The following is a 24,096-nucleotide window of genomic DNA, read 5'->3' as shown; positions in this document are numbered from 1 at the left end:
GTTGATTTAGAGTGCATGTCTGTAGAGCGGTAAATGACACAAGGATTCATATATTTATTTTGTAGGAGGATGATTAAAACTGGGGTTAATTTAGACTGTAAAGGTCACTGACGTCACGCTGCGTAAGTCCTGACCTCACTGAAACGTTTAGAAATAATAAGTAGGTGGACCGGTTTCTCTGGGTACGATTGGTTTCAGTTACGGGTGTGATGATGATTATTAAAGCAAAACAATTTGAAAGCAGTGCGCAACATTGCAAGTTAAAGCCACGCTTTAAACTCTCATGGTATAAACAGGTACCCGGTTGAACCCCGCTGACCCTAAAAGTGCATTTGCAGACAATGCAGCTTGAGGCCATAAACGACTCATCATTCGGGCTTCACTCGCTCACTCAGGCGATTCATGGGCTGATAACGAGACATTTTTACAATCCACTGTCACTCGAGTTTTAAGACGTTCAAGTTACACGTTAGTTTGGTGCACTTGGCTTGTATTTGTTGTGACACCTGTCTGTAGGTAAGACATATTCATAGAGTAAAAAACTGAATGAACCAAGAATCAGATAACTTGTAAGGAGAGAAGCTGCTGCTTGATGCAGACGTGATTACCGTTTAAATTGTGTAAGCCTGGATAAATATATGGTATACTTGCCATCCCTCTCGTCCCACCCGACCGTTGTCTGGCACGATGCTTTGACCTGGCCAGTCCAGTAGGTGTGCTTATGTGTGTGTGTGACTGACGTCAGCTTTGTTAACTAGAATGTTGGGTGAGAGAAATAGCATGAGTGACTGGTAGTTACTAGATGTTTCTATAGCTTCTTTGTAAACTGTGTGTACTCACTGCGATTGTGTCACGAGCTGAGAGAAGGAGCAAAAGACATAAAGTGAGGGTCGCAGGAGACGGCATCAGGGTGAGAGTGGAGGAAGAGAGTATGTGAGCAGGTATCGTCAGGTGTGTGTCGCCTTTAGTCAATGTGCACTCTGAACACCATTGTGCAGGCTGGAAATGAAAGTGTGTAAAACGAACTACGACTACAAAGACTCTGTTGGAGAGACTGGCATCGCAGATTCGGACCCACGGACCACTGACGACAACATAAGCGCCTGGGTCTTGTGCACCGCCGTCAGTTATTGAAACTTTTGTATTTCCATCGTGACATCACCTATAGGTGTTACATTGATACCTCACAGTGTGTATGTGTGTGTGGTCCATAATCGTTGCTGCAATTTAAACATTAGTCGATACTGAGTAGATCGTTCCCGTTTGAATATTTCCGATAGGTAGAGATGTTATAGATAAGAAAGATATTTATAGATAGAGAGAGATGCGATGCCTTTGTTCAAACGTGTAAAGGAAACAATCCTTCTACACCATACAAAGTATTGTTAAAATTGTTTGATTCCGTGTTTGTCTGAAATACCTACATCGCGATATCAATTAATAATGGTAATAACAGACAGGTGTCGAAAGTACTACTCCTCACACAAACGTTGGAGCACAAAGCACTCTGTCAAGTGGCCCTTGAGTGAAAGATCTGAAATAACCAACTTGACACATTTCATGGCAGTCCTGGGTGTTTTGAGTGTTAGGTAACTTTGCCTACCTCCTATAACTGTAGTTTGTAGCCTTCGTCGTTTAATATCAACACCAACTACAGCGGCAATTTGCACCATTCGTAACAGACCGACAGAAACATGCGCGAGGGCATGAAAGGGGGGGGGGATTGGTGTTTTACGCCGTGCCAGCAACTGAGGCTGTATTACGGCAAGCAGCCAGCCCTGTAAACAGATGCCACGTGCAGAGAAAGAACAGCGTGCCCGAGACGAGAAATGAACTCTGGGCAGCCAACCTTCACTGTATTGGTGACAGGCGCTAACCGTTGCTCCACCGGACCGAGGACATGACAGGTGAAAGTTAACTCACGCACAAATCATCAAAGTAACGCACGTAACACACCGCCAGTCTCCTGCAATCGCTTTCTAAACAATACTATTAAAACATTCTCCCTAAATGTCACAAATATATGTTATTATCAAATAATCTTCAAATATTATTTTTGCTTCTTCAGTATAAGGTGTCAATATTAAATGTGTATTTGGCACACATTATTCAAACAGTTTTTCAGTGTTTCTTTTTAAACTGTAAATGTTCGTAATTACAAAAAGCAATAAAGCTTTCGTCATTCGTTTAGAGACAGCCGGAAAAATCATTTTCTGTGCAATTTAATGATGATGATGATGATGACGAAATTGAAATTTAAAAGTTTGTAATATATTTATAATAGTACCATATAAATACCTTGACTTAAGGCTAACAAGAGGCAGCGTATACTACACTCGTGTGTAAAATGCTTCCTGACATGAGGCTTACCGGGTGCCGGTGTCGGGTGTCGGGGGAAGGCTGCTGTGACTGAGCATGCAGTGTGCACGGAAGGTGTCATGCAAGCACAGGGGACTCATTCGTGATTGGCTCATCTGACATTTCTGTGTGTAGACACACTGTACCCTAAAACGTGCCGAGTAAACATGAACAGCACACGTGTCATCTCGAGGCGGAGGCAGTCTCCAGACGGCCGGAGGGTCTGGTGCCTAGGAGGGTCAGGTGCCCGAGGGCCTGGTGCCTAGCGAGGGTCGGCGTGCCCGGAGGGTCTGGTGCTAGGAGTGAGGGTGGGTTGCCCGGAGGGTCTGGTGCCTAGGAGGGTCAGGTGCCTGGAGGGTTGATGCCTAAGGAGGGTCAGGTACCCGGAGGGCCTGGTGCCGTAGGGAGGGTCAGGTGCCCGGAGGGCCTGGTGCCAATGGGAGGCGTGGCACAAGGCAGGTATGGTTAAGGTCGGCGCTAAATAACATGGGAAGCAGGCGTCCTGAAAGGTCGCGAAAGGGACCGTGGCTATATAAAGGTTTCTATATATAAAATGCTCACCCCAGTTTTGTATTTTTCATCTGCAAATGAGCGCTCGCTCGGCGTGCGAAAGCCCTCGGTCCGAAAGCGATCGTTGTCTGCGTCCTTCCGTCCTGCTGCGAGCCGGTTTCGAAGCGGACCGAAGAAGGTGTGGTACGGGTTGGCCGCTGGTGATTCGCGGCTTTCGCTGCCGCGTTTCTCACGGCTCAGGCGCGCGCTCGGTTGAGCAGAGAGGGGTTCCGTCGTGCTCCTTTCGGCCAGCCGCGTCGGCGCATCGAATAACGCTTGACTGTGTCTCGCGGAGGGTCTGGTGCGGAGGGCCTGGTGACACACCAAGAACTTGGAAAATGTTCGTTTGAGGGGGAGGGTTCTGGTGAGCCCGAGGGTCTGAATCGTGCAAAAACTTGGAAAAATAGCTACGTTCGCAGAGGCGGTCATCCGTCCGGAGGGTTGTGGCGGAGGGCATGGTGCCCGAAAACTTGAAAAGAGCGTAATTTTCGTTCCGAGCGGACATAGGGTCTGGTGGCAAAGCGGATCTGTCTGCCACGTGCAAAAAACACATTGAAAACACACTTCTAGTCGATATTAGTAACTTCATTTTTGGTACTGGCGAAGCTTAGGGACCTCGTTCTTCAGTTTTACCGAACAGGAGGGGTCTGGTGGCGTCCGGTGCGGAGGGTCTCGGTTGCGGAGCGTTCGAGGTCTGTGGCGGAGGGACGCCCTGGTGCGAGTTGGTAAAACCTTGCGGAGGTCTGTTGCGGAGGGCCTGGTCGTAGCAAGGGCGGAGGCGTCGCGGCACACCAGGAGGGAAGGGCAAACACTCGGCGCTATAATATCAGCAATATGGGGAGCAGGTGTGCCCCCGAAAGAATGCCGCAAGAAAGTGGAACATGGCTTATAGAGAACGTTGACTTATTACCTCCAATGTAGTGCTCACCCAGTTTTAGGATTGTGTTGGCAAATGAGTGCTCCTCGCTCGGCGTGCGAGACCGCCCTTCGTCGAAAGTGATCGTTGTCTGCGTCCCATTGGCCACTGCTGCGAGCAGGTTTTCGAAAGTCGGACCGAAGAAGGTCTGGTAGCGGCGGGTGTGGATCGCTGGCGATTCGCGCGCGCGTTTCCTGCTGTCGACGTTTCCCACGGTCAGGCGTGGGCTGTTGAGCCGCATCGAGAGGGGTTTCTGTCGAATTTGGGTGCTCCATTTCAAGGACTACCAGGCCTGGGCGTCGGCGTAGTGCGTACCCGGTCCTATCGGAGACATACAACGCTTGATGTACTGTGTCTCGGTGGGGTGAGCGAGCGGGAGAGGCAGATAGTACGCTCGTATTCATACATATTTGCCAGTGTGTGCAACTTGTTCTTCGGCCGCCGCCTCTGTTGCTCGAGGCATCACCTGGCTCGTGTGCCAAACGCTCCGCGACGTTGATATAAAAGATATTGCCTTAGAACCGCGAATTTTTGATTCCGTTGCCCTTGCCTTTTGCATGAAGAGCGCATAAAAGCACAGTCACGCGAACGACAGCGACCGCGACCCCTCCAGCAGGCGACTGCTTCGTGGAGTGTTACGCGTTACGTGGAGTGTACACCCACATGCATTCTTGTTTTTTGATTGACTCTTCTACCAGTATTTCATATGCGCTTGTTGCGCTCCAGAAGATTCGCTTAAGCCAAGGCCTATAAGTAGCGGTATGAAACCGGTGCGAATGGCATGCTCATGAAATCAGTCGAGGAGTTTACTCAGTCTTAAGAGTATCCAATTTCAAACTTGGATAAATCTGTGGTCAATTCAAGAGCGTAATGATTACATGCAAAACCAAGCGGTGCTCTCGATCGCGGTCAAAGCCCGGCAAATGCGACTCAATGGGATACAGCTTTACATTAGTTCAGAAAATCAGTCGCATGGGTTCTCCTCCCCCGCAGATCCCTCCCCGTTTGATGACTCTGGCACATACTTTTCTATGAGCATTGCTGGATCGCATCACGCAGACCCTCGACCCCCGGGACGAACCGAACATGAGCGCGAGGCAATCTTTTCACAATGTGATCTGCCCCAGCCCTTATCACTAGTCGATGGCAGAGCACGTAATGATAGCGGCTGCCTATCCGAGATAACACGTGATAGCCCCGACCGCCCTGTGTCGACAGACTGACCCTTGCCCTCCAGAGACAGAAACGGGAATGCGCGAGCGGAGAAGGGGAGGCTTGTGTATTCCGAGAGCAAGGAATGCATGAGAGAACGGACTACCACATCCTAAGACGGAAGGCTATTGCACCAGGCGCGCAACTTACCCACTCCCGGCTAGGGGAGGCACCGTCGCACCAGACCCTTCCGCGAGACCACAGACGAAAACGTTAAGTAAATATAGCTGGCCATACGCAACGGCTTTGAGCCCTGAACAGGCGGAACTCTTTGAGGACGCAACCCCCTCACTTGGTTCAATTGTACACTTACCTAAAACCTTTACGAGGATAATCTATTGGAGGGCACGTGCTGTCTGCAGAGCCAGTGCAGAAACGCGGCGCAGCAAGCCGTGGTCACCACACAATGCCACCCCGTTAGCTCCAATAGCCTTACTGTAGGCGGTTATTAAAGAATTTTTCCGTTGCGCTAAAAAGCTCGTAGTTGCAATCTCTAAGACAGCATGGTCGTGCGGTTCGTCCTCACGACGGTCACTGCGGCGAATCCTGAAGCCTGAGCGTGCGCGCTCTTCGCAGGTCTTTTGGCAGGGACGAAACACGTCGTCGCGAACGAACAGATTAATGGACGCACTGCGAATTGCTATTATTCAAGAGCTTTGCCATATGAAACTTACTAAAACTGCGATGAGCAGTTATTTTCAGTAGTATTTAGAACCTGTTAAGCCACGTCCCTCGCGCACCTATTACAGGACGGCCTGCTTCCCATTATTAAGCGGACCCTAACCAGACCCCGCGGCCCCGCCATCGCATCAGCCCATTGGAGCAACATTACCCCCACTTGTCGACATTCCAGTGCCCTCCGGTGGTATTTGCCACCATCATAAAGGCTCACCCTCCGGAAGGTGCACGCTGCACACACTTCGCAGCTATTGTGGCGACAGAGTGCCTTCGGGCCCCTTTTCATCGAACTCTGAAACCCACTTTAAAGCATTTCTTGACCGTCCCTAGGCACTAAGTATGGCCCTCAGGGATCGACATGACACCTCACCATAAGGGGCACAGACCCTCCGGGCTAACTCATTAGCGACCTTGTCACCTAACAGCTCCAGGCTCCCGGGTCAGCTTCATCCGAACAACCTTCTAACCCTAGCAACCCAGGCCCTCCGGGTACCCGAAAGTAACTGACAACCCCCTACCCACATCTACCGGCCACACGGACAGCGACAAGGAACTCCCCGTATTAGAACTGCAACTTGCGAAAAGATGAATGGGTGAATTCTCATTTGTCGGTTATTGGGGCTGGTTCTTGTTGTGCACCACCATCAGGATCCGGTGTACAAGACCAACGACGTGTTCGGAATGCATTTTCACCGGGCTAAAGGAGAAAGCCGTTGCTGCTGCTACACAAGAGGATTTGTCTTCAAATAACGCATCCCATTCGGGACTTGTGCCTTGATTTTTTTAATATCCCGGCCCTCACAACCGCAACAACCTCCTACCTCGCCACCAGACCCTCTCTTGTATGCACCAGACCTCTCTACAAATATAGAAACCCCGCGCACTCCTCCATTTTAAAGAATATCGATCCCACCCACTAATCTTCTAATACTCAAATTGACGGTATCTAAGGTGACGCCAGTAAATATTTTTTCTAACGAGGTCCCACCCCCAGGAGTGACTTGGACCTGCCGGCTTAATTTACACTATCCCTTCTTTCTTCAATAATCATCTTTTCATTTGCACCGTAAAAGGCCTCCCTGTTTTGTAATGAAAAAAAAATAAGGAATAATTAACACTTCAGTAAAAAAAATTGTTTGCTACGCACCACGCCCATCCACCTTTTAGAGAGACCGCACCCAGTCGTGCCACAATCTTCCTTGTCCAAACCCACACTGTAATTTCCCACCCGTTCCTGTAACTACGATTTTGCTCTACAATGGAGTAGAACTCCTGTCCCGCCCGCTCGACCTGATACCTCTCGCTTCACCACCCCGCCGTCTTATCTTTTTCTTCGCACGCAATGTTCCAGTTCGGCGTTCTCTAAGCGTTCATTAAATCCTCATGCTCCACATACTTATCACCAGCAATAAACCTCGGACGCCCCCCATTATATACGCAACCCTAACTCCCTTTGCCACGCCCCCTCTCCAAATTTCTAACGGCGCCGAGCCGTTTCAGCCCTCCCTACACCAACCCTCGATCCCTTCACCCGTTGCCGGTACAAGCGCTGCCGATAGACCTTGTAGTCCTCTTTCCGTATTTCCGCCATTCGGTAAAATAACACTGGCCTACAGCAAATGGCGTTCTTTTAATCAACAGTATTCCATGTTGGATTCCCCATGGGAAATTATTATCATGTGGTTCTATTGATTTTCGGGTCAAAACAAGGCACTTGCGAACAGTCCGGAAATATAGAGGAGAGGATAAATATTTACTTTTGTTTCAATTTTCTACACTTGTAGGCTTTATTTGCGTCAAAAAGGCCTCCAGTGTACCCGGGAAGACTGACCAATTATCACGACCAACATACACTAACAATAACAAAGGACAAGGCGCATCCAAACACCCACCAAACCAATACATCAAGAGATACGGGATCTCATAGAGTGCAACACACCACATCTCTAAGACACTAACCAGTAACCCCCTCCCCACCCACCGCAACAATAATAACAAAACACTAACCCAACACCACCCCAGAACAAAACCACAGAACCAGTACAAACAAACAACCAATAACAAAAAAAATGCACCATACAAGTCAATCACAGCAAAAAAGATTTCTCACGCAACCAATCGGTGCTAACTTCGAAACAGCTCTAGAGGAGAAGTTGGCGTTTAGCCACAAGAGATTGAGCAATAACAGGTCTGCTGCCTTTAGAAGGAAATCAAGGTGGATGTGACCATGCTTTGAAAAACAGTGCGCACCGCTTTGAACGTCCTTCGTGATAGGGATTGGGGGCTTGAAATTCTTCTTAATCAACGAGGAATTCCCAGTATTTACCTCGCTGCCCTTTCTACACACCGCTGTCACTACACAGCGAGTGAACGGGTTTAGTGAGGGTAGCTGCCTCCGCGTCGAGAGTCTGAAAAAAGTCTTCTAATCAAACCGGAGGGAAATCTTTCTGCCGAGTCAGGCTCTCAGTAACGCCCCCCGGACTCTGCTCGCCTCATTTCGCATTTTGTTGAAACTTTCTTCAATATCTTTTTGCAAAAGCAAGTCAATTTTTTTTCTTTTTTTGAAAAAAGGAAAAACAAAAATTTGGAACAACTAGCGGTGGATTCAACTCTTTCCACTCGTCACGTCGATGAAGAGAAGAAGAAGAAAAACGCAAGCCCAGTGCGTGAATTAATGTGAATGCAGAACACTCTAACCTAACCATTTTTCAAAAAAAAAAAACAAAAACAAAACAAAAGCAAACAAACTCGGGGAGGCCTAGTGCAAAACTTTTTTTTTAACAAAAGTTCCAGATCGATGGGAGGGTCTGGTGCCAGAGAGGAGGGCCTGGTGCAAAACCAAAAAAAATTTCATTCATCAGTTTCTTCGCTTTTGGCATTACAAGACTAAAAAAAAGTTCCACTTCGATGGAGGGTCTGGTGCAAAGAGAGGGTCTGGTGCAAAGGGAGGTGCCTGGTGCAAAACTTTTTTTAACAAAAGTTCCAGGGTCGATGGGAGGTCTGGTGGCAGAGAGGAGGGTCTGTCTGAACAAGGCTCACCGTGGTAGCCAGACCTTATATTTTGTTGGGCGCCTGTCTGTGCGTGTGTGTGAGGGGGTAGGGGGATCTGCAGATCTGGAGACACGCGGTGGCCACTCGTACACGTATCACTTTCATATTCACACAGCGCCTTGAACTGTTCCGACGAGTCTGCTACTACTGACGCGACAATAACACCCCGATACAATTTTCTTCTTAAAAACAAATTCAACCAGGGTCACGATGCTCTGCGAGCAAATGCCTAGTTAACTTTGTAGAAAAATATCTGCTGCCTTGTTTTATTGCTGATACTTTAATAGTCTCTGTCTACTTGCTCTCATTCTCCCTTCCCTCACCAACCACAATCTCAGCGTCCGAATCACCCGCACTCCATTCTCGTAAGGCTTTATTTATTGAGAACCCTAGCTGATGACGAACGATCGATGTCTAGGTAGTTCATCTTTCAGTTCCATGAATTGGATGCTGCGGCTGCTTGAAGCCAAAGGAATGAAAATCGGCATTTATGTTGCTATTAAATGAATGTGCGACTGTCATCAGCTTCGACCTCTTTAAATGAACAACATAAAAAATACTAATAAACATCTAGGTGACAAACACTGTGACAAATGTAGTGTTACCATGTTCCAATCTCACATCGCTCGTGTGTTATACCTCTCCACAGAAATCATTTGAAACATCGCGAAAACATTAGTCACCGAGCCGTGGGGCTTTGACAAGAAATAAATTCGACACAGTGCTCGGGCGTTCCCTCTACGTTTCTTTCGACAGACCAAAAGCGCCAACGAGGATTAATCGCATGTTGAGTATGTTTATCCACCCCCACAGGTGCAGTGCGGCGACCATTGCACCGTGTCATATACTACAGCGGGTTCCCAAACCAGGGTCACTGTAGGTACAGCCCTTACAACAATAGCCCATATGGACAGCCTCACACACATTCTTAACTTTTATATTTCAGTTTTTGTACTTAATCGTTGCTTCAAAAATCCTTGTCTGCAACAGACTATATTCATTGCCGATCTCCACATCTCTTCAATCTCTAACGCAATAACAATCAAACAAACTTTTTTTAAAATACAGACCCCGATTTTCTGTTAAGAACGCACTTTGTTTTAGCGGGCACAAACAGCTTCTGACTTGGGATATACCACTTATATATAACATGAACGTGCTTAAGCCACACACGTCCATAAACACTCTGTAAGCCCGCATCTAACGTTTGGCTCGTGACCACTACCCACTTACAAAGAACCATTGATGTAAAATTAGCGAAAGAAGAATGGCCAAGAAGAATCGCCCAAAAAAAAAACAAAAAAACAGAAAAACAAAGAAACTTAGTCACAGCAACGAGTTATAAGCATACGTAACGTGCTGGCATAACAAGAAAAAAAATGTATCTATCTGTCACAACAGTCTCAAAATGCAAATAGTAAACATTAATGCAAAAAAAAGATAAACCTTCATCTAATTTATTTGCGTTCCACAAAAATGGTAATATCCCGCGCGTACCAATAGCCTACCGGTCACTATCGATCTCGAATGCAACGAAAGAAGCTTTCACTTTGCATCCGTTGCAATCCGAAACACAGAGCCGGTAGTTCGTTTCAAATAACAAATCTTTAAAGGAACTCGCCAGATGCGTCGCCTATTGCACAACTTCAGCCGCCCGGACAAACTGCAATCTTTAGGTTCATGCTGCAAGCTCATAGAAAGAATATAATAGCTAACACTATTCTCAATATTCATACACAAAAACTTCATATTATAATGAGTTACACAAAGTCGAAAATTTTTTCAAGAGTGCTTCAAAATCAACTAGAAAACAAAAAGCCAGAAGAGTTACTTTGAGCAGTTAAAAACAGTACAAAAACGTACTTAGACGACAACTCCAACACGATATAACAACCTTTAAAAGGCTAATGTGTGTGTGTGTGCACACACACACACCCACTAGTGGCTACGCACGTAGACTTATTAAAGTAATGTGTGTGAATACGTGTGTGTGGTAAATAATGATTTAGTTGTGTGTGTGTGTGTGTGTGTCAGGTGTTGTAACTGTAACTTTGAGCATGATGCGTGTGTGTTGTTAAGGTGTGTCGGGTTGTGTGTGTGTTGTGGTGTGTGTGTTGTGTGTGATTGTGAAAATCTATAAGTAATGTACCTGAGACACACTGTAGGCTGTCTTTAATGTGGCGGTAATCACGGCCAGAGATTTCAGTTTAAACATATCACTGCGAGATCCTTGGTAACTCGCACCTCGTGAAAAACTGAATCTGCCACATCCACTGGTTCGTTACCCCCAAATTTTTCGTGCCGTAACTTTTGGAAAACAATAATTTCTGCCAGCATTGAATCATACAAATTTTAAAGCTTTTCTAGTGTCAACAAGCTTACAAAAATGCTCCGTATCTACTGCATCTTATTGGTGAGAGCGAAATTATTCGGGGAAGGTCGTGCGGCGGTCCACAAGTGGTACAGGACGCATTATTCAGAGCCTGACGAATTAGTTGGTTCAAAGTTACTTTTTATAGTCAATAGAAATTTGTTTCCTTTTAATGCACGTTCTATATTTAAAAACGACTGGTGGTCACCCAAGCACGTGCAGAGCGGTAACGAAGGACTACTTCTTCTGTCTGCATGTGCGTTACCAAAAGCTTGGGGTGACACATGAGTTTTGTATACTCAATTTCTAGTTCAAAAATTTCCTTTTTTAAATAAATTAAGCTCAGATCGAAACTGCTTAAAAGGAACATTTGGGCTTATAGCAACAGGAATATCTGCTGTGACCCCCCCACCGAACCCGCCAGCCCTCCCACAAAGTAAAAGAGTGAAAATGGGACAGAGTAAGCATTTCGACTGAATTTCCGAATATAATTTCCAGTTCCTCTATCACCATTACCAACTAGCGGGAACGCGGAACTGAACAATAAAAGAAAAGAAAATCAGTTTCAGCACAAATTCAACGCAAATCCGAAAAAAAATTTGGGGAAAAGACACTTCGTGTCGATGGGTGGCATCAGTTTTATGGCCGTCTTTGTCCACGGTCACAAAAGTTAACCCTAATGCCCGGACGCATCACCCTTAGATGACACCTTTAAGGTTAATGTCAACTTTGTTTTTAGGCACAGACCCCTTGGTAATACCCTTCCAACGAAGAATCTCCTTGCTAATAATTAATGAGTCAAAAAGTTAAATTCAAAAACACACTGATCTATTCAAAAACACACACATTAACTAATTAAATTTTTTTATTTAGTTTACCTTTATTTAATAAGTCTGTGTGCACGTGTGTGTGTGTGTGTGTGTGTCGCTCGCTCCTGTATCCGCCTGTTCTAAGGTTGTTATATCTGTTACTGTATTGAAGTCTGTCATGCTCTCAAGTACCCTGTCTGTACTATTATGCTTACTAACTGTTCATTCTTGTATTTATATTGAATGCTCCCATATTCCAGAAATACTCTTTTGTAAACACTTTTCCAGCGGTTCTTCCATATTCGTGTTAGCTCTTTGCTGCACTCCTTCCCTCCATGAACTAAAGAACAGCCACTGCGATGCCGTTGATGGCCAAGGCGACGACGGCGAGTCCAAACGCATAGCCGAGCTTCCGGTCTGTCCGAGATGTTTTGATCTTAGTGCACTTCTGTACTTGCTGCGAAGATGATGACTGCTATCAGGTAGCAGGACAGCTACAATATATAGACAAAAGTAGAATAAATAAAATGTCATTGATGAAGACAATATCAAATCCCACGACAACCAAGACAACGTGTCACGATGCCTACGTACCCTGATGGTTTTAGTGTATGAATGGGTGATATTGCTTTTAGATTGTTAAAGAAGTCAGTGTTGTATGGATGCAAGGGATATAATAATGTACACCGAATAGGGAAAGTAACGTTTCTTACAAGAGGAAAACTAATATCAGTTTAAAAAACTTTCTCTCAGATTTTATTTTTTTACAAAGCCATGAAGTCGTTCTAAAGATTAAAGAAATAAAATATTAAGTTAAGCATTTAACTGTCCCTCTAACAATGGCACTGACTACAGGTGACCACGAACCTGTGATGACACACTGCACGAAGTTCCAAAAGGCGATCTCCCGCGTGCCTTGCACTTGTCCACAAAGATCTGCAGGACGACCAGCACCAGGGCCAGATTGACTCCGATGAGCCCAGGCTGGCCATTGCTGCACCACCCATACCAGTCTAAAACACACACACACTTAATATGTCTTGTATGAGTATGTACTTATTTGTGCAATACAGTCTCAACTCTTTATAGATATTCGTTATCTCGCTTATTTGCACTTTGTGACAGAGAAGACTTACTCCAGGCTGCCACCCTCACCTCTCGCCCAACGTGTGTGTCGGGCTGAGGTGATGGTGGAGAGATAACGAGTTGGAACCGTCTGGTATACATGCATAGGAAATATAGGTAACATGTAAACGCTAAATACTAGAAAGAATATCTTTTTTTTTTTATGTTGTCATATTCACTTTCAAATGCTTAATAGCCCCTAATACGATGACCATGTTGATGACGCATCGTTCTACCCCTTAGACTCTAAAGGGCCTTGTTCACTAGACATATATTGTCGAAAATATGCGTTTGTTTGTTTTTTGTTTGTTGTTTGTTTGTTTGTTTGTTGTTTGTTTGTTTGTTTGTTGGTTGGTTGGTTGGTTGGTTGGTTGGTTGTTGGTTGGGTTGGTTGGTTGGTTGGTTGGTTGGTTGGTTGGTTGGTTGGTTTGGAGTTAGAAACTAGGGGTGGTTGGTACTGACGTTTTGTTTGGATGGTTTAGGTTTTATGGTATGAGCATCACATATTGTCACATTTTAAGCGATGTGCCTAGCTCATCAAGGACAAGACGCAGGAGAAGGCGGGTACATGCCGCTTACTGCACAACTTACCCAGATTCGTTCCACTGATGTCTGAGCAGCCCGACGTCGAAGCCCCTTTGCCGCATACTCTCCACAGTCCGTAACCCATGACCCCTGATGACTGGGAGTCGTTGTCGTAGCCCCATGTCGGCAAGCAGAAGGAAATCCAAGCGCAAAACATGGCGATGATGGCAAAGATGAAAGACACCTTGGATACCTTGACATGGTCAGATCAAATGATGTCGCGGAGAGGACGCTGCCGCTCATTTTAAGTTATTTTGTATGTGTTGATCTTTTATTTTATTTTATTATATTTATTTATTTATTTTGAAAGCTATCCAGTCAAGGGGAAAATTAATTTGTGGAACAACATTTCACAGATAAAATCGCGTCAAAACGAGAGAATCATCTCCGTCGCTACAGTCACGTGCCAGGAGGAGCACAATATCAAGATAAGGATGCAGATGGCAAAAACCGGTTTCAGACGTTTAAATGTCGTGGGCTGACTGTATTTACACATGAATTTTGCTTTTATTTTGCATTATTTAACATTTCACAATCATATAAGCAAACGTCGGACTACATAGTGTAGTCTGGTAGTAGTGCTGGTGGTGTGGGCGGCAAATATGCTGCATTGTGTCACGTGGTCTGCACCGTGCCAAGAAGCTCCAAAATGGTGATCAGTAGGTTTCCTCAACAAATTTGACGACATCCCGAAGTGTGTAGCCCGCTGCCTGTATAGCGTTGAGAAGAACGGAGAAATGATGTTGTATCTCCTTCCAGCGCTCTGCCAGTCTGTCTGCCTGCAGTTTGTCTATGTCAAACAGGAGGTCCACCAACCCTGCGAAACTGTTTCCGGCGTATGCGTCGTTGATGCTTTCGGCGAATATCAAATGTCTGAAAAGTGTAAACCATCTTTGTGTCTAACTGCCCCTGTTACTAAATTTCCTCGCTAAATATTCTTAAAAGATACATTTCTGTAATTTAAAATGTGTTTGTGTCCACCTACAAATTAAAGACTCTAAAAAATTCTGCTGTCAATTAAATACTCAGTTTACTTGACTTTCACAAAACTGATTCCTTTTTAATTTATAACAGTTTTAATTGGAATTATTTGTCTTTTTGTTAATGATATCACCTCTCACACGTTTGTTATTTACTTGACTGAGTTATTGAGTTTTTCTGAAGCATGGTAATGTTGCTTTGTCTTTGTTTTGTGAAAATAATCATCAGCCTCACACACATATGTTGTAATCTTCTGACACATAGCTGTGACAATGACTGCCAGACACACTGTCACGCATGCAAAGAGAGATCGACATGAAGAAATCTCAATACCAACTCCATCTTGACCTCAGTCCAAAACAAAAACTCACTTCTTTTGAGGTCTGGATGGCAGTCCCTCGGAGTCAAGGAAAGCTTTTTCCAAAAACAGCAGCTGGTCGTTTATCATGCGGATGGCCATAGGACTGTGTTCAAATGCAAAGTACTAGCATTCATAAGCAGTATGCATATTTTATGACAAAAATATCGCTACTTTTTAGTTTTAATAATAAAGTTGTTTACATTAAGTTCCATTTTCTTACTTCTAATTTGTTTTATCGCCATTCTGTCTTGTGTGCTCAAGTCTTTGTGGGTACTGGTGCGGTGCGAGGCTAAGACCAAAGTCAGGGATAGTGTAAACTAATCAAAATACTATTGACAGACGATACGTCTGCATTATTTGACCAGTATGGGCTGACACACGCGCGCGCGCTCTCACACACACACACAGCGCTTGCACACTCACATTCACATGCATGTGTAGGTCGTGAAGCCACTGTCTACTAGTATCACGATACTTACTCCTTTCTGTCTATTTGCGATAAGGTTCTTTCAAACTCATGTACATCCTTCTTAAAACCTTCTATGACTTTCTGCAAGTCCGCTGAAACAGAGAATGACACGCGACAGTTATTGCCCCTATTAATGTAAATGCACAGTAACAACACAACTCACAACGGCAATAAACAACGGTAATTACGGGGAGTGCTGATACCCTAATAATATACAAATAGGTACTTGCATATACATGTTGACTACAGTCAGTTCTCTATACACACACAGCAACAGTGCCTACAGTTGGTGCACTGCCTCAAGACCTATACAGCATCACAACCACTAGAGTGAATGTGAATGGCTGGTGAATGAGTTGCGGTGACGAATGGTTGAGCGAACAGGCATCGTGTAGCTGCAGCCAGAGCAAGACAGAGAACTCACATGCTAACACATGATCAGGAATAGTCAGTATAGGGAATGATTTTGTAAGGAATTACTGTATCTCTGCCTGGTTACGGTGGTCTTGGAACAGATGCTAGCACCTTAGGGAGAGGTTGAGGCAAGATAGCGACTACAGTAGATGTAAATAAAGACAATTATTTAACGTACGGTAGTTAGAGACAATTTGTTGCAGTCGTGACCCAAACCCTTTGTCCAGCGTCTGTCTGTTCATTTCTAGCCCCCAGGCGTAGTCCGAGATGTTGAAGGGAATGATGAGAGAGTCGGCCAGTGAACGAACAATTTCAACTGCCACCTGACACACGGACCGGTGATACTGAAAACACACACACACACACGCACACACGTATAGACATATAATCGCGAACACGTTTGCAAAGCACAACACAGAGCTATATTATTTGGTGGCGTGATGCTTTCTTCTTGATGACAGGTAGCTTTATTTACACTATATTCTAAAAATGTCATGAAAAACGATCGGAAAACTTCTTTAAAGTGTGTCAGACTCTCGTAGGACCAAAGTGAAGTACACACCTTGAAGTCCGGGTCTATCAGCCGCTTCATTGCATCGAATGTCTCGTACTCTGTGTGGTACAGAGGATAGAAAGCGATCGGATACTTATTCTGCAAACAGAATGACAGTTCTTTTTTGAAGACAGCAGCATTTGCATGACAATGTTTGTTGGTGAGAATTCTTAATTTAGATTTGAAAAGAATTGACTATATATATATATAAGACCTTCAACTGCTTATCTCAAGTAGCCGAGACAACTTATTGAAATTTGTAGGTCTTATCAACATGCTTCTGACGTAACGGATTAGTCACTAAAGGTCAGGGGTCACGAGGTAGGGTAGCCTGTTGTGGCTCACGCACCGGGTCATACATGTCCACCGACGTGATGCCAACGAACTGCAGGAGGGTCGAGTAATCACTTCCGGAGCCAAAGTTCCTGACCCTGTGAGATGAAAATGTCTTCAGTCAACAATCACACTGTCTGCTCTGTTGCGCTACCCCACTGTGCACTTTTGAGTCCGGTACACTGAACTTAAAGTCAATCTGACCTCATTTAACCCAGGCCTGACGAGAGGGGGGGACAGGGGGGTCTGGTGTACCCGGGCCCGCGGCTGTCAAGGGGGCCCGGCCTTGGTCAGTGGATTTTTTTTTTTTTCTTCTTCTCCTTTTCTTTTTCTTTTAAAGAAAGGTTTCTAAGGACAGAACACCCAAGCAATTACACATGCCGAAGTTGAGTTTGAGTGAAGTGTAGATATTGAGATTCGAATTGTAAACATACATTATATACTGGGAAAATAATTTACGATTACAAGTACAAGGGGCCCGGAGAGGTCTGTCCCGGGCCCGGGTAGGGCTCTCGGGCGGCCCTGCTTACAGTCTAAAATAAACAGGCTGACAGTTGGCTCTCCATGGAATACTGTACTTCTTGGAAGTAAAATCTAGTGTAACATCGTCTTCAGTGTCATTTACATGAGCAGTCTCTTTTCTTCTATGCAGCTACTGTAGAATAGCTGCACAAAGGAACTAACACCCATCAAGGTAGATAATATAGGGATAATCTCATCATCCAGGAATATTACTGTTTACAGGAAGACGAAATAAAGTACAGTATTATTGCAGGGTCAGAAAATGAACACGAAAGCTGACGTGTCCTGCTCCATTGGGATTTCTGGTCTGTTTTCTTATTTTCCACGTGGTGCAAGGTGGTGAACCTCAGGCAATGTGACTGGTATCTGAGTGCACTGTACAGGAGTCCGTAAGTATCCAGATGTTTTATTGTCAGCAGTTCAAACGCACGTGAGCCTAATGAAAGCTCTTTGTCAAATTCGTGAAAATTTGACATTTAAAACAAAAAAATCATAGATTTCTTGCCTCCTTTCATTCTAACTCGCTTCTGAAATATTTTTCTTGATATTTTAATACGCAGTTTATGTCCAAGGTTTACACATACATATCTTCACGGCCGTTGCCCTAGCCTAAAGGTTTAGTCGAGTGCATGATAGTCAAACTGTATATATAATAAAGCAAAATGGTATTTTGTGAAATGTGCCTTCGTGGAAATAACATTTTTTAGATTAGATGTCCCAGTCTGTTGTCTCTGTGTAACGGCTTCTTTAAACTCCCACCGAATACCTGGCGCACACAGGCACGTGAGTTGTGTCTAAGTATTTGTGTGTAACTGTTTTTCTAAACTCTCACAGGTACCTGATGTACAAAACTGTTCTGATTCAGCACGAACACGCACGAAGTCTGCACTAGACACGTGGTGTTAGGCATTTTCCTCCGCGATGTAGGAAGATGCAGGTGAGCAAAAGAACAAACACGTGTGAGTATGATGACGTGTGGCCTGGGTGACGTGACATTTGGGACCTGTAACATATTTACGCGTGTGCACTTGTGACGTGTGGGACCTGTACCATAACGCATGTGACATGTGACGTGTGGGACCTGTAACATAACGCATGTGACTTGTGACGTGTGGGACCTGTAACATAACGCGTGTGACATGTGACGTGTGGGACTGTAACATAACGCGTCCTGTGTAAGAATTATGGTGTGTGGCATGTAACAGACTTGGCGATGTATGAAATGTATGAGACAAGTACTGTGTATAGGTTCAGCCTCATCTTAATTAAACACGTCATTCTTCAACATACACCTGTCTGTCACAATAGAGCAATGGTGTCAGTTTTGAATGAATCGAGAAGTCTGCTATCCCAGTCTTGCATTTTTTTCCATCTCTGTTTTAGTCCAGTCAAATGGGTTTGGTTTCGCTGATCATTTGGAAAATAAATCTTCTAAGCCACCATGTTCACTATCTTGATGTGCACTTTCTTTCAGCACTGAAGCAAAATAAAGCAATACAAGTGTAGAAAAAAAATTGAAACAAAAGTAACATATTTTATCCTCTCTCTAATTTCTCATGGTCATGCAAGTCTTGTTTTGACCAAAAAAATCAATAGAAATAAAATGGATAATAATTTCCCCAGGGAATTCAAATGGAATCGTTGTTAACGAGCATCGCTTGCTGTAGGCCTAGTGTCTTTTCTCAAACGATGGGCAAAAATCGGAAAAAGACTCACAACGGTCTCTCGGCAGCGCTGTACACCGGCAACGGCTGAAGGGATTCGGGAGGGTCTGGTGCCTAGGGAGGGCCTGAACGGCTCGCGCCCGGTTAGAAATTTGGAGGGGGGCGTGGCACAAGGCAGGGATGGTTAGGGTTGGCGCTATACTACATGGGAGCAAGCGTCCCGAAAGGTTTATGTGCTTGGCTGATAAGTCAATGGTGCGAGGCTACCATCTGAGGGAATTATGACTGAACGCCTCTAAGTCCAGAATCCCGGCCCGAATATGTAACGATACTTTCAGTGCCGCTGCGATACACGCCGCGGTGTCACAGCCGCTGGCGGTGGTGAAGCCACAGGAAGCGGGTCATCAGCCGCTCGCGGCCGAGCAGTGCGCGGCGGGGACCAGGACGATTTTCACTCCATGCGACGTGGAGATGCCAAATCATTCGTAGACGACCTAGTTCTCCGGTCTGGGTGTCGTACTTAGTAGAGCAGGCCACCTCACTGCCATCTATTGAGACTGAGCCTTGGACCAGGAGATTTGTCCGCATTCGCAGACGGACGCATCTCCGACGATGGGCTCGAGTCCCCCTCCTCAGTACAAAGGGGAAAGGTGGTGAATGCAGCTACCGGGTGCACCGGTAAAGCAGCACACCACTTTTCTCTCTTTTACTACTTCGCTTTTTTCTTTTTTTTTTTTTTCTCAAAAAAACCCACGGGGTGGGCCTGGTGCAAAACTTTTGAAAATATTCCAGTTCGATGGGGGGTCTGGTGCAGATAGGAGGGTCTGGTCAAAGACTTTGAAAAAACTTACTCGTCATTAACTTCGCTTTGGTATTAGAAATTTAGGGGTACCTCGATTCCTCCAAGTATACTAAAATGGTGCTATGGGAGGGTCTGTTGCATACAGGAGGGTCTGGTGCGAAGAGGAGGGTCTGGTGCGTGAGGGCCTGGTTTAAAAAAAAAGGAAAGTAATAGGGGAAAATTGAACAAATGTTGTCCATAGCAGCAACGCTTTCTCCTTTCGCCGGTTGATCGCATTCCGAACAACGTTGTGTCTCTGTACACCGACAAAAACCGATCACAACAATACCCAGCCCGATAACCGTACCAAATGAGAATTCACCCATCATCTTGGAAGTTTTTCAGTTCAATAGGAGGGTCTGGTTGCCGGTAGAGTTAGGGTCAGTGGTGCCCGGAGGGTCTGGTGCCTAGGGGAGGGTCAGGTGCCCGGAGGGCTTTCTGTGCCTAGGGAGGGTCAGGTGCCGGAGGGCCTGGTGCCTAGAGAGGGTCAGGTGCCCGGAGGGCCTGGTGCCTAGGGAGGGTCAGGTGCCCGGAGATCTGGGCCTAGGGAGGTCATGTGCCCGTCTTAGGTGCAGGGTCAGGTGCCTGGAGGGTTGATGCCTAAGGAGGGTCAGGTACCCGGAGGGCCTGGTGCCTAGGGAGGGTCAGTGCCGCGGAGGGCCTGGTGCAATGGGAGGCGGGCACAAGGGCAGGTATGGTTAAGGTTCGGCGCTATATACATGGGAAGCAGCGTCCTGAAAGGTGCGCGAAAGGGACCGTGGCTATAAAGGTTTCTATATATGAAATGCTCACACAGTTTTGTATTTTTCATCTGCAAATGAGCGCTCGCTCGGCCGTGCGAAGCCCTCGGTCGAAAGCGATCGTTGTCTGCGTCCGTCATCTGGCGAGCCGGTTTCGAAGCGGACCGAAGAAGCTCTGGTACGGGTTGGCTTGGGGTGATTCGCGCTTTCGCTGCCGCGTTTCTCACGGCTCAGGCGCGCGCTGGTTGAGCAGAGAGGGGTTCGTCGTGGCTCTTTCGGCAGCCGCGTCGGCGCATCGAATAACGCTTGACTGTGTCTCACGGAGGGTCTGGTGCGGAGGGTGCAAACTTGGAAAATGTACGTCGAGGGGAGTGACGGTCTGGTGCCAAAACTTGTAAAATGTTCGTTTCGAGAGGAGGGTCAGGTGCGGAGGGTCTGGTGCGGAGGGCATGGTGCCAAACTTGTAAAATGTTCGTTCGAGCGGAGGGTCTGGTGCAAAGCGGAGGGTCTGGTGCAACACATTGAAAACACACTTCTAGTCATTAGTAACTTCATTTTGGTACTGGAAGCTTAGGGGAACCTCGTTTCCTTCAAGTTTACCGAACAGGAGGGTCTGGTGCGGAGGGTCTAGTGCGGAGAGGCCTGGTGCAAGGGGAGGCGTGGCACAAGGCAGGAAGGGCAAAAATCGGCGCTATATATATGGGAGCAGGTGTGCCGAAAGGCGCGAGAAAGTGAACATGGCAATAGAGAAAGGTTACTATTAGCCATGTAGTGCTCACCCAGTTTTGGCATTTTTGGCATCGGCAAATGAGTGCTCGCTCGGCGTGCGACGCCCTCGGTCGAAAGTGATCGTTGTCTGCGTCCCGTCCTGCTGCGAGCGGTTTTCGAAGCGGACCGAAGAAGGTGTGGTACGGGTTGGCTTCTGGTGATTCGCGCGGCTTTCGCTGTCGCGTTTCCCACGGCTCAGGCGTGGGCTGGTTGAGCAGAGAGAGGGTTCGTCGTGCTCCTTTCGGCAGCCGCGTCGGCGTATCGAATAACGCTTGACTGTGTCTCGAGTGAAAGAGCGCGCCCGTGTCGATCGGTGAACGCTCCGCACGTTGAAAATTTGAACCGATGATTCGGTTTGCAAGAGCGAAAAGCACCGCGAACGCAGGACCCGCGCTCCAGCGGCGACTGCTTCGTGGGAGTCGGTACGTGTACACCAACAGCATTCTGTTGATCCTACCAGTAGTCATATGCTTGTTCTCAAAGATTAAGCCATGCCTCGTACGGTGAAAACGCGAAGGCTCATGAAATCAGTCGAGGTTCCTTAGATGATCCATTTCTACTTGGATAACTGTGGCAATTCTAGAGCTAATACATGCAAACAACTCCGACCCGTCAAAGCCGGTGAAAGAGCGCTTTTATTAGTTCAAAATCAGTCGGGGTCTCGGCCCCGTCCCTTTTAATGACTCTGGATAACTTTGTGCCGATCGCATGGCCTCGAGCCGCGAGGCATCTTTCAAATGTCTGCCTTATCAACTGTCGATGGTACGTGGTAGACCTACCATGTCGACAACGGGTAACGGGGAATCAGGGTGTGATTCCGGAGAGGAGCATGAGAAACGGATACCACATCCAAGGAAGGCACCAGGCGCGCAACTTACCCACTCCCGGCTAGGGGGGTAGTGACGAAAAATAGCAATACGGAACTCTTTTGAGGCTCCGCAATTGGAATGAGTACACTTTAAACCCTTTAAAACGAGGATCTTATGGAGGGCAAGTCTGGTGCCAGCAGCCGTGTAATTTCAGCTCCAATAAGCGTATATTAAAGTTGTTGCGCTTAAAAAGCTCGTAGTGTTGCATCTCAGGCATGGTCGTGCGGTTCGTCTCGCGACGTCACTGCGCGAAGCCTGAGCCGTGCGCGGCTCTTCGCAGGGTCGTCTTCGCAAGACGAACAACTGCGAAAGCATTTGCCAAGCATATTTTCATTAGTCAAGAACTAGTCAGAGGTTCGAAGACGATTAAATACTGTCATTGTTCTGACCATAAACGATGCCAACTAGCGTTGTGCAAGTGTCGCTCATCGACTCTGAAACCAAACTTTTCGGGTTCCAGGGAAGTATGGTTGCAAAGCTGAAACTTAAAGGAATTGACGGAAGGTCACCACCAGAGTGGAGCCTGCGGCTTAATTTGATTCAACACGGGTAAAACACACCCCAGTCCGCACACTGTAAGCATGACAGATTGATATCTTTTTCTTGATTCGGTGGGTGGTGGCGCATGGCCGTTCTTAGTGGTGGAGCGATTGTCTGATTAATTCCGATAACGGCGAGTCTCTAGCCTGTTAAATAGTTCACCGATTCTTCACGCATCGGTGCTAACTTCTTAGAGGGAGAAGTGGCGTTTAGCACAAGAGATTGAGCATAATAACAGGTCTGGCTGCCTTTAGAAGCGAATCAAGGTGGATGTGACCATGCTTTGAAACAGTGCGAACCCTTGAACGTCTTCGTGATAGGGATGGGGGCTTGAAATTTCTTCTTATCAACGAGACATTCCAGTAATTACGTCGATGCCCTTTCTTCACCCGCCTGTCACTACTACCGAGTGAACGGTTTAGTGAGGGGTAGCTGGCCTCCACGTCGAGAGTCTGAAAAAAGTCTATCAAACCGGAGGAAAGCTTTGCCGAGTCAGGCTCTCAGTAACGCCCCGGACTCTCGCGGTGGCATCGCGAAAGTGTAAAGAGAGGCACATTCTCGCGTGGCTGTTACCTAGCTTTACAATTTTTTTTCATTCATTTCGCATTTTGTTGAAACCTTTCAAATATCGTTGCAAAGCAGATGAAAAGAATGAAACAACTTTAGGCGGTGGGAGCATCGACTCTCAATCGATGAAGAACGCAGCCAGTTGCGTGAATTAATGTGAATTGCAGAAACTCTAACCCTAACCATTTTCAAAAAAACAAAACAAAACAAACCCGGGGTGGCCTAGCAAAACTTGTTTAACAAAGTCCACTGGGAGGTCTGGCAAAGGGACCCTGAGGAGGAGGGTCTCGTGCACAGGGAGGCCTGGTGCAAAACTTTTTTTTAACAAAAGTTCCAGGTCGATGGGGGTCTGGTGCAGAGAGAGTTTGGTGCACAGGGAGGGCTGTGCCAAAAAAATGATTCATCACTTTCTTCGCTTTGGCATTAGAGACTAAAAAAGTTCCACTCGATGGAGGGTCTGGTGCAGAGAGGAGGGTCGCACAGGGAGGGCCTGGTGCAAAACAAAAAAATTCATTTTTCTTTGGCATTAGGAAGACTAAAAAAAAGTTCCACTTCGATGGAGGGTCACAGTGCCCAGGGAGGGCTGGTGCAAAACAAAAAAAATTTGATTCATCACTTTCTTCGCTTTGGCATTAGAAGCTAGGGGTACCTCGTTTCCTTCAAGTATACGAAAAGGGAGGGCCTGGTCTGAGTGAGGGCCTGGTGCATATAGAAGGTCTGGTGGTAAGTGTGAATGGTGAGTGTATGCGTTTGTGTATGCGAATGTGATTCGTGACCTATAATTTCACAGTTGTCATGCTCGCACTTGTTTTGTAAGACT

The 24,096-nt window shown here is 46.3% G+C and overlaps 2 protein-coding genes across 3 annotated transcripts in view; both read right to left on the bottom strand.

Moving 5' to 3' along the window:
• LOC112566417 overlaps positions 1 to 24,096 on the bottom strand; it is a 76,427-nt gene that overhangs the window by 34,501 nt on the left and 17,830 nt on the right. The gene's annotated exons all lie outside the window — the stretch shown is intronic.
• LOC112566442 (N-acetylated-alpha-linked acidic dipeptidase 2-like) lies at positions 14,164 to 16,567 on the bottom strand. The gene is made up of 5 exons (XM_025242648.1): positions 16,442 to 16,567; positions 16,058 to 16,223; positions 15,476 to 15,557; positions 15,007 to 15,099; positions 14,164 to 14,527 (listed from the first exon to the last, which is right to left on the bottom strand). Exons 1-5 carry the CDS (start codon positions 16,469 to 16,471, stop codon positions 14,311 to 14,313), a joined length of 588 nt encoding a protein of 195 aa, XP_025098433.1. The 5' UTR covers positions 16,472 to 16,567; the 3' UTR covers positions 14,164 to 14,310.

This window comes from Pomacea canaliculata, linkage group LG1, assembly GCF_003073045.1.
Source record: "Pomacea canaliculata isolate SZHN2017 linkage group LG1, ASM307304v1, whole genome shotgun sequence".
NCBI classification, from domain to species: Eukaryota; Metazoa; Mollusca; class Gastropoda; order Architaenioglossa; family Ampullariidae; genus Pomacea; species Pomacea canaliculata.
The sequence above is the reverse complement of the archived record's forward strand: the minus strand, read 5'-3'. Positions and strand labels throughout refer to the sequence as shown.

Bases quoted from the DNA above. Each gene is read 5' to 3' on its own strand.
- LOC112566442 (XM_025242648.1), bottom strand. From the start codon at position 16,471: ATGAAGCGGCTGATAGACCCGGACTTCAAG. The intron at 16,224-16,441 runs GTGTGTACTTCA...GTGTGTTTTCAG, and splicing joins TGATAGACCCGGACTTCAAG to TATCACCGGTCCGTGTGTCA. The intron at 15,100-15,475 runs GTAAGTATCGTG...ATTTGAACACAG, and splicing joins TCGCAAATAGACAGAAAGGA to TCCTATGGCCATCCGCATGA.